We start from the raw sequence: 10,497 nt of genomic DNA, 5'->3' as shown, positions 1-10,497 counted from the left end.
TAAAACCCGGCCCTCATGGGGCTTTGCTTTTGGTGAGAGTTGAGTAGGGATGCACGAAGGCAGAGTGCATATAGTGGCACCCACTCTCCTTAGCCACCCTTTGGGTACAACTAGACAGCCAGATGTGCTCCGTGGACTGCCTCTCTCACCTCCTCCCAGGTAGGAGTCACAGAGGCTTGGACCAGACCATGTGAGGAAAGAAAGCAGAAAAGAGTATCCACTGTTCCAATCTGATTTTATTGAAAAGGAAACATACAAAAATCATGTACAAAAAAAATTAACCAAACATGTACAGAAAATTCATTCCGGTATCTACAGCAGCGCATATACAGTATTTTACAGGCTGGGCCATCCCTCCCCGCTCCCAGACTCCTCCCTCTTCTGCGATTCCCCCCCTCCCTGACTCCCCGTCTTTCCCCCCAGCGCTTCGCCCTGGGGACTAAGGCTGGGGCGGTTTCCGCCAAATATCCCACCCCCCAAATGAATGCCAGTGGTCACACGTGCTCTCTCTAAACCTATGCAATGGGATTGATGGGGGCGGGGGGTGGTCACGGGCAGAGCACAGGATTCACAGTCTGGGCCCCTCCTGGCCACCCCCAGATGAAGGTGAGACAGGCATGCCCACCACCCGCCGGCTGGCTCAGGGAAGATGGCTGGGCGCTGGGCTGGGGCAGCCATCAGACCCACCCCATTCTCTGGCTCCAGGAGGCTAGTGGTCACGTTTGGCTCATTTGCTCTTCACGGGCCCCCTCCCCAGGAGGAGGGGGGGAAGCACCAGGGGCCTGAGGCCAGGCCCAAAGTGAAGGAGCACTGGGATGGAGACTCCCCACCCCAGTGTCACCCCTGCAGCTGGAACGGGCAGCCAGCACCAGCAGCCTTTCCTGAGATGGTGGTGGGCGGCAGAAGCGGGCGGCTCCGTCCCCACCCTCTCCGTCACCGCCGCCTTCAGACGCTGAGTCCGTCAGCCCTCTCTCCCCTGGCTTCTCAGCCAGGGACCCAGGAGTCCACATCTCCATCAGTGCACCCAGGTTAGGCTGGGGCTGGAGTGGCTGCCCTGGTCTGCCCCTGGGACAGGCAGGGCTGGTAGTCCAGTATGCTACATGGTGCAGAAAAAGTCCCCCGCGCTGGCCAGGGCATCAGGAGGTGGGAGGGTCCTGCCCCCCAAGTCCCTGATGTCCACCGGGCGGGTGCAGGCACCTAATTGGGCTCCATCTCCGGGGCTCCACGGCCCCTGGGTAAGGGCAGGAGTCCCATGATGAGATTGTACAGGACCCTCCAGGGTGAGGGGCGGTGTCGCTGCTGCTCCTCTTGTCTCTAGGGGGGAGAGAGAGAAGAGGAAGTTAGAGCGGGCTGTGACAGGGACACATTGGTGGTTAGGCCCAAGGGCAGCAAGGAGGAAGACACAGTCCTCCTAAGGACCTAAGAGTGAGCTAGCTACACTCAACCAACCCTCAGTGGTAGGTACTATTATTAATTGGGTCTAAATCCCAGCTACTCCCACCACCAGGGGCCCCTGTCCTCATCTCAGGGGAAAACAGCATCCTCATCTAGAACAGAATAGGATGGAGAGGATGCAGACGGAACGCCCTCAGTACAGTGCGTGCATCAAGCAACTGCTCCCCTAGGCTCCAGTTTCCAGATGAGAAAGTCACCCAGCCAAAGTCAGCCAGACCTGAGGGTGGAGGAGGCTGGATGGCAGCATGGCCTGGCCTGCCCTCAATAGTGGGAAGGGGGAGAAAAGGGACCATGTGATTCCCTGTCTCAGTCTAGTCAGATTCCCTAGTCTCAGTGATTCTAGAACAATCTGTGGAAGGACAATAACTGGGAACAATAGTTTACCTTCTGTGCTGAGGCAGGCACAGAAGTATATCCAGGCAAAGCTAACCCCTGCCCTCTTTCCAGCGACAGGATGAAGGCTTGGGGTGGCCTCTAGGACCCTCTCAATTCCAAATTGCTAGGAAAGTGAAAATGAAGGAAGCTACATAGAAGAAAAGACTCCCGGTGAGTAAAAATTAAAGGTAAGCTAGCACTGTCCCACCCCCTATCCTGAGTGCATGGCCAGATGCTAATAAGCAGGACCCACCTAGTATCAGACCCACAAAAGGAGGAGAAATTCATCTTACAGATGAGAAAATTCATCTTACAGGTGAGAACAAGGTCAGATAAACCTTCCTGATGATCCTAGTAGGTGCCAGGGTGTGGGATGCCTTGTACCACTCCCTGCTCCCTCATCACTCCCCACCAGCTCTTGCAGCCAGGAGGTAGCAAAGGGGGCACTTCATAATGGCATCAGTTGAAAAGCCTGCCAGTGTCACACTGCGGTGGGATGCCACCTAGCACAGCCATTTATCTGTGTGAGCAAGCTAGCAATCATCTAGTAAAGCTGAGGAGGGCAGAGCACCCAGGTCTCTACTCTGGAGGTACACACAAGTGCACCAGAGATATCCATCATTTGGAAGAGGCCAAAAAGCAAAAAACAAAAAACCCAAGCCAATAAAAATTTGAAAAATTTTTAAAAATCCTAAATATCGGGATCCCTGGGTGGCGCAGCGGTTTGGCGCCTGCCTTTGGCCCAGGGCGCGATCCTGGAGACCCGGGATCGAATCCCACGTCGGGCTCCCGGTGCATGGAGCCTGCTTCTCCCTCTGCCTATGTCTCTGCCTCTCTCTCTGTGTGACTATCATAAACAAATAAAAAAATAATTGAAAAAGAAAAGCTTTAAAAAAAAAAATCCTAAATATCCGTCAATGAGAAAATGAACAAGAATACTGTATGTTGATCCCACAGAATGCTACAAAGCAGTGAAAGTGTATGAACTAAAAGCTTCCTTGCCCACATGATCAATCTCCAAGCCTAATTCGGGGGGGAAAGTTTGGAGAGGAGCACACCATATCATGTATATTAAGCCGAAAACATCCCGCAAACGTAAGCATTGTTTGTGGCCTGATAAATGCGTAGTAAAAGAATCAACACCTGCGGAGTCATGGGACAAGCCAACTTGAGAGGTTTCCTTTGGAAAGGAGGAGAAGAGGGTCAGGGAGGGGAACGAGGGGCTTCACCGCATCCGGGTTTTGTTTTTCTTTCAATAAGCAAGCAGTGCGGGTGCAGCGTTCGGATTGGACAGAGCTGGGCGGTCGGCACCCTGATATTTGTTGTTCTCTGCTGTACGCCACAGGCTTCCAAGATCTCGCTTTAACGAGAGGCCGCGGCGCGGGCTCGGGGGCGGGGCCTCCCGCGGGGCGGGGCTCCAGGGCCCGCCCCCGGCCGCCCGGGAAGCTGTGTGGCGCGCTCCGGCCGCGCGCGCCGGCGGGTGGGAGGGGCGGGCGCGGCCGCGCCGCCGCTGCTGACTCACCGGCTATAAATAGCCCGGGATATATGAGCTGCGCCGCCGAGCGCCGCCCTCAGTCCCCGCGGCCGCGGGCCACGGACGCGCCGCGGCGCTCGAGGCGGTCCCGGCCCTTGCCCGGGTCGTGCCAGCCTCGGCGCGGGCCCTTCGGCAGGTCCGCGGGCCCGTCGCCCCTCCCACCTGCCTGTCCCCAGCGCGACCCCGCCGCGCCGGGCAGCAGCTGCCGCACATCTGGCGGGGCCGCCCGCAGCCCCCTCCCGGGCGGGAAGTCCCACCTGCCGTCTACCCCTCCCCCAACACTCACCCGCCGCTCGTACAGCGCGTTGAGGTCGTCCGCCATCCGCCGCAGCTGGGCCCCGATCTCCCGGGCCCACTGCTCCTCCTCCCCCCGGACTCCCGGGGCTGCTTGGGTGGGACCGCCCGCCAGGGCCCCCGGGGCGCTGGGCACCGGCGATTCCAGGTGCTGTTCCGCCGGCGACAGTGAGGGCTGAGGACCTGGGAAAAGCCGGGGGAGCGCGGTCAGCACCCGCCACCCCTGCTGGCCCTGCGGCGTCCCGGTGGGACCGATTAGCCAGGGCCCGCTTCTCCCTTGTCCAGCCTCCCGATTTCCTTTCTGCTCCCCGCCTCATTTCTAGCGGTTCCGTTTTCCCCTCCTGAGGCCAGGTTTCTCAGCGTCTCTCCAGGCACCAGAAAGGAAGGAGAGGTCCTGGGGAGGCCGCTCTGGGGGTTACCTGTCTGGCCAACTACCACCCCACTACCCGTGTGAGTCTGGAGGTCCTTCCTAACTATTCCAACCTAACTATTCCAAAACGGGGCCAAATTTTGCCGACTCCATTTAACGGATGGGGAAACTGAGGCCCACCCTAAGAAGCGGCCCAAGGTCACATAGGGATACGGCGACTGACTACACCCAGTCACAAGCCTCAGGTCTCCTGCCCTCTGGTGTCCAACCACAGTGAAGCCACACCCCCGGATGTGGCAGGGGCACGGAGACCAGGAGGCCAGACTGGCTGCCTCCGAGCGCGGGCCTGGGGGGCTGGGATTCGGGAGATGCCTTCCTGCCCCACCCCCTTCCGAGCTGCCCCGCAGTCTCTTCCTCCCTCCAGTCACTGCGAGGGGCCTCAGTTTCCACACCTGTGACTGCAGTCCTGAAATCGCGGCCCCTCTTGCCCCCGCCGCCTGGGAACCCAGCCGGGGAAGTTTGTTCTCCCCTGACCTCCCTGGGCTCCGGGGACAGGGGTGAGGTCTTAGGGTGGAGAGGCAAAGCAGGACAATCTTCCCTGCCCCGAGCGTGCTCGCTGGGATGGGGCTAGCAGGGCACCACAGGGTTAACAGCCCATCCGGCAGGGGACCTTTAACCCTTCCGTCCCCAAGACTCACTTTCCCACTCTCGCCTCCCCCACCCCCACTTTGCCCACACAATGGCCCCTCCCCCTCCCCTTCCTCCGCCGGGACTGCGGAGAGGGCGGCCCGACCAGAGATGCGGAGAAAAGCAAAAGGCCACCCCCATCCCCCCAAGTCCTGAAGTGACAGTCCTCTCGCTCTGCCCACGCTCTCCAACCACAGTCCTCGGGGAGGTTAAGGAGACCCAGACTAGGGGAGGGGGGCTGCGAAACAGCTGTTGCCCCAGGCCCGGAAAAGGCCGTGGGCCGCAACTCGCGGACTGCAGTCAGATTCCAGGAGGGACTTCCCACTCGGCCTCCCCCCGCCCCCAGCCTCCCACTCCGTCTTCCTGCTTCTTGCAACACAAAGACCACACTGGCCACACCCTCCCTGTGGCCCGGCCGGCTCGCCACCTCCCCCCACTCGCTCCCACTTCTTCAGTGGCTCAGGGTCTCTTTCCCGGCTCCCAGCATCCCGGGGCGCGCGGGTGGGGCGGCACTCACCGTCGGGGCGCGGGCCTCGGGGCCGGCTGCGGGGACCCCCAGGCCAGCGGGGGCCCCCCAGGGCGGCGGTGACGGCGGGCGGGGCGGTGGGGGCGCAGAGGTAGGCAGCGGGCAGCAGGGCAGGGGCAGCGGGGGCGGCGGGCAGGCCGGGCTCGCAGAGGCCGCAGGACACGGCCGAGGGCACCAGGCGGCTGAGGGGAAACGGGCGCGGACCGTCGCGGGCCAGGCCCTCTACGGGCTCCGGGGAGCTGCCCTCCTGGCGTGCTCGGGCCATGGCGCTCCCTGGGGCCTGCAGGACAGGGGGAGAGGGCTGCAGTCAGCAGGGAGGTGCAGGGGGACACCAGGGACCCGCAACAACCCCCCCAACCTGGGGTACACAGGACAACCCCCCCAGCTCCTGCACACAGCAATCAGCACATTCCAGGCGCAGGGAAACCCATGGAAGGCTCCCACCACACACAGGGCCCAGATGGGGGACTGTGGGCCCCTGTGATGGGGCCCACAAGACACACGCCCACCGAGGGTGAGACGCAGGGCACTGGCTGCTGAGGACAGCCTCCCATGCACATGGTGATGGGCGCACGACAGAGGCAAGGAGGGTGGCTCTCACAGCAAGTCCAAGGGCTCACACAGGACCCAGATGGAGGAGTGTGTCAGGTGTGTGGGTGCATGAGGGGTGACAGCCTCCAAACACAAACTCACCCAGCCTGGGAGTCACACAGGGCATGGGCCAGTGGGGCTAACTTCTGACTACACACAGGGACTCATGCAGGACCCGAATGGCAGGGACTACTGGAGGGTAGGGGTGTGAAGGGTACGCGCCACATATGTAAGGTCTCGCTCGGGACTTGCCAGCCTGACCTCCCACCTCATCTCCCATTTGCACAGAAATGGTCCCAGTGTCTGATACTGGGACCCAACACAGGGCACACACACACAGACCAAAACGTGGACATACACATACACACAGACCATCAGAAGAGTGTACACACAATGCAGACGGGCTGGTACAACCCCCTCCATCCCCACACATATACCAACTGTCAGAATCTTACAAACTGACCACTGTTGATATGCCCACAGACACACACACACACACACACACACAGTGCAGCCATCACAGACACAGAAGCACACTAAATAGGCACTGTCACACTTCTCCAACACACATGCCCCTCCCCCCATACATACCCAAGAGGTAAGACCTGCACACCTCAGGACCCACACAAATATCAACACCACCCAGACATCCATGGACACACACAGACCGACACGACCAAAACACGCCCCTCTGGTCCCCATCTGTCAGACCCCAGGACACATGCAAATTAGGCACACACAGACACATGTCATCAGACCCAGATGCCTCTCCACACACGCCGGCAACGACACACAGACGCAGAAGAGCAGACATCAACTCACCCTCCTCCACCAACCTCGAAACACCATCACCAACTGTCAGCCCCGGACACACACACGCACACGCACATACCACAGCTAACTCTAATCCCACACAGCCCTGGCGGCGCGCACACCTAAAGCACCCACAGAAAACACTGGTCTCACGTGACTGACATAAACACTACTCACACGCAGCCCACATGACACACATGAGCCAGCCGATCACAGAGACAAGCCCCTCAGACCCAACACACACACACACAAGACACACACACAGAGGCTCAGACACAGCCCCATACTCCAAGAGGCTGCCAGCAACACCCACTGACTACACTGCACAGACCCCACAGAGCTGAGATCCTCAATTCCCAGACACGGATGCCAGACACACAAGCCAAACACAGACCGAGACAACCCCCACACCACACACACACACACACACACCTGGAAGGAAAACAGACGTTGCTTTCAGCAGCCACACCATCGCAAGTGCTTAGCGGAGACACATGCCCTGGAGATATACACAGTCACAGACAGTACACACAGTCAAGACACACAAGCACACACAAACACAGCACAAGGGGCAAGACACACACATATAAACCCTCAAACACGGCCCACTCAAGCAACACACAAACACTCCAACCACCCACTGGAGCGCACACGCAGGCAACACAGACCCATAGAATCACCCCCAAACAGCACACACAGATAACTCTCACCCAGAACACAGCACACACACACACACACACACACACACAGGTACACTACACATAAACAGCACCCACCCCTTGGGCACGGCATTCATAGGAAGAACCTCAGGAATACACACGGGGACTCAAACGCACACCCCGACGGGCCACAGCCCCAACATTCCCCTGGACTGACACCACCACTCCCTGCAGACCCCAGCACAAACTCGGAGCCAGACACACGCACACACCCAAGCGAGACACCTGCAGATCCACAACCCCGCACACGCGCGCTCCCACGGCGGGCCCAGGCTCCCCCCTCTGCTGTCACTGCACCCCCCCACCCCGCCGCCGCCACGTGCGCCCGCCCCGCCCGCCAGGCGAGCGAGAGGCCAATAACCGGCTGTTGCTGGGGCGCAGCCCCCGCCCGCAGGAGCTGCAGACTCCACGGCCCGCGAGCCGCCCCCTGTCGCCGCCCCCAGCGGGCGCGCGCCTGGGGTGTGGCCGCCCCTACCAGCCGCCCCCCCCCCCGCGCCCCTCCCGGACTGCGGGGGCCGGGGCAGTCGGGGTCGACTCCTTTCCCCGGGCCCGCACTGGCCGCCAGGGGGCGCTGCCGAGCCCGCACCCCATTGTTTGTAAACAAACCCGCCAGACCGCTGAGGCACCTGCGCTCCCGGACCCTCAGTGCCTCCCGCCCAGCTACCCCAGCCCAGGGTCGTTCGTGGGACGCAGGGTGGGGAGGAGCGAGGCGCGGTGTGGGGAAGCAGCGCGCCCCCGCGGCTCTCCCAGCGCACTCCTGCCACCTCCTCCAGGGAGCCCACCCGGCCTGGCCCATCGCGGCCGACGGGCATTCGGGGTGCGCACACTCACCCCGGGGGCATGAACACGCCGGAGGGGGCGGTGATGGGGGGCGGGCGGCTTCCTTCAAGAGGGCGCGCCCGCCGAGCGCCGCTCCTTGCGGCGGCTGTTGCTGCTGCGGCGGCGGCGGCTACTGCCGCTCTAACTGCAGTGGCGGCTGCTGCTGCTGTGGCCGCTGCTGCTCCCGCTCGGGCTGGAGGCGCGTCCGCGTTGTGGCCGCCGCCGCCGATCCTGCCGCTGCTGCTGCCGCCGCCGCCGCCGCCGCCAGGCGCCCGCTCGCATGTGGCTCGCGCCGCGTCTCAGGCCGCCCGGCGGATCCCCGGCCCGCTCGGCGGCCGCCCCGCCCCGCCCCGCCCCCGCCCGGCGGGTCCCACGCCCCGCCCCCGCGTGACGCCACGGCCCCGCCCGCCCGCCGCGGACAAGTTGGGACTTGCAGGCGCGCGCCGCGCCCCCCCTACCTCCGCGCGGGGGTTTCCCTGCGGCCGGGGGCGGGGCGGGCCCGGCCGGCGGCGAGGAGCCCCGAGCTGTGCGGACCGGGGCCGCCCCGACGGCCTGACACACTGACACACTGACTGGGACCCACAGACACGCGCTCCGGGGGACACAGAGTCACGTGCTGGCAGGCATACGGCCACACGCGCACAAACGCACACCTGAGGCCCGGACGTGGATGTGCAAACCCTCACGCTGACTGGGGCACACACTCACACGCCCAGGCACAAACACGGAGACCCGATCGCCGAGAAGGCCATGGGGGGACACCCCGACCGACATGGTGAACGGGGCTGTGTTGCAAAACACCCGCACCCACAAACTGTGTTCACAAACATTGCCACGGAGCAGGCGTCCCCAGCACACCCGCCGTCGTCAGAGGCTGAGAGCTTCTCAGGAAAGGCGCGGTTCCTGATCCGCGCAGGTGGACACACACACACACACACACACACACACACACCTGTACAGGGACACCTGGACGCACAGCCTGATCGAGGTGACACTTCTACAGGGACACACACAAACCCACCCACGCCAGTTCACAGCTGACACATCAGAACTGTCAGAAACTGCCCCTCACAGACATAGATCAAATCAGACATAAATAAAAACTGACCCCCAGAACAGTCGCAAGGCACACCTGTAACAGGTTCCTGGTAACTGGCCCACTGATGGGGACACACTCTGGAGCAGGCACATCTAGCCGCGCTTGGCACAGATCTGACAGGGGACCCACAGGGCCAGAAGGAAACCCTGAGCACCTGACAGGGACATGCCCGGGCAGCCCCTGCATTGATTTGCACCCTGCCTCCTGGCTTTCAGTTCCCTTTCTCAGTTTCTCCTTGTTACTCTTTCCCTGGCTTGGACTTGGGGATTCCGTATCCTTCCCTCCCTGGAGCTTTGTGTTCCTCCGCACCTTCCATTTCCTCTGTGTGACACCCCGAAGCAAACCACGGGGCAAGTCATCTCTGAGCACCCAGCACTGCAGAAGGGATGCCAAACCTGGGCAAAAGTGGGCTTCTCCAGGGTTCTCGGATTTGCTTCCCTCTGAGGCCAGATTCCTCTATATCCCAAGGGAAGCAGGAAGCATATATCCTGTGAAATCTCCCTACTATAAATATTAGGGAGCTGGGGGGCGCCTGGCTGGCTCAGTCCATAGAGTGGGCAACTCTTGATCTCCAAGTCGTGAGTTCAAGCCCCACATTGGGTATAGAACTTACTTACTTACATAATAAATAAATGACTCATTTAGCCACCCTCCCTCATTCCCTTCCTTCATTCATCTCCCTTCCTCCCAATGGTTTTCAAACTGTGGGTCACGAGCAAACCGTGCATTGTGAAATCACTTTTGTGGATCTTAGTTTTTTTTTTTTTTAACTTTATTGAGATATATTTACACGTAATTCAGTTCACTCTTTTTAGGTGTGCAGTCTGATGAGTTGAGATGAATGTACACTATATGTGTAAATGCGTGTATACCACCACAATCAAAGATTTGGAACATTTCAGTCACCCCAAATACTTCCCCGGTGTCCTTCTACCTGCGGCTCAAGTGGCTCTTGACTAGGCTATAAAAAAACATCAAAAAAACAAAATAAAACATCATTAGAAAAAATCTGAAGTCAAAGGAAAATACTTTACTGTGGAAACATTGCTTGTACATAGGGAATGCACAGCAGGTCATGGAGAAAGTGTGTTTCTGACTGAAGACCAAGTTTAAAGGTGTGTGAGAAATGCTGCTTTGGACGTTTATGAAATGAGATCATGCATGGAAGTCACTGAGTGCATTGTCTGACAGAGTGAGCACCTAATACGCGGTAGC

The 10,497-nt window shown here is 60.3% G+C and overlaps 1 protein-coding gene across 5 annotated transcripts; it reads right to left on the bottom strand.

The window, feature by feature from the left end:
* Positions 1 to 216: 216 nt before the first annotated feature.
* On the bottom strand, positions 217 to 9,365 carry BBC3 (BCL2 binding component 3). Of its 5 annotated transcripts, none has more exons than XM_041746715.1 (4): positions 9,292 to 9,365; positions 5,233 to 5,521; positions 3,651 to 3,841; positions 217 to 1,314 (listed from the first exon to the last, which is right to left on the bottom strand). In XM_041746715.1, exons 2-4 carry the CDS (start codon positions 5,504 to 5,506, stop codon positions 1,198 to 1,200), a joined length of 582 nt encoding a protein of 193 aa, XP_041602649.1. In that variant the 5' UTR covers positions 5,507 to 5,521; positions 9,292 to 9,365; the 3' UTR covers positions 217 to 1,197. The 5 variants fall into 5 exon arrangements, with proteins under 5 accessions (XP_041602649.1, XP_041602647.1, XP_041602644.1 ...); XM_041746713.1 differs by having other exon boundaries at positions 9,316 to 9,362; XM_041746710.1 differs by lacking the exon at positions 9,292 to 9,365 and adding an exon at positions 8,196 to 8,333.
* Between the last annotated feature and the right edge of the window lie 1,132 nt (positions 9,366 to 10,497).

This window comes from Vulpes lagopus, chromosome 2 (assembly GCF_018345385.1).
Source record: "Vulpes lagopus strain Blue_001 chromosome 2, ASM1834538v1, whole genome shotgun sequence".
In the NCBI taxonomy this organism is placed as follows: Eukaryota; Metazoa; Chordata; class Mammalia; order Carnivora; family Canidae; genus Vulpes; species Vulpes lagopus.
Note: the sequence above shows the minus strand (reverse complement) of the source record. Positions and strands in the feature narration are given on the sequence as shown.

Bases quoted from the DNA above. Each gene is read 5' to 3' on its own strand.
- BBC3 (XM_041746715.1), bottom strand. From the start codon at position 5,506: ATGGCCCGAGCACGCCAGGAGGGCAGCTCCCCGGAGCCCGTAGAGGGC. The intron at 3,842-5,232 runs GTGAGTGCCGCC...GGCTTTTCCCAG, and splicing joins CCGAGGCCCGCGCCCCGACG to GTCCTCAGCCCTCACTGTCG. The intron at 1,315-3,650 runs GTGAGTGTTGGG...TCTCCCCCCTAG, and splicing joins ACGCGCTGTACGAGCGGCGG to AGACAAGAGGAGCAGCAGCG.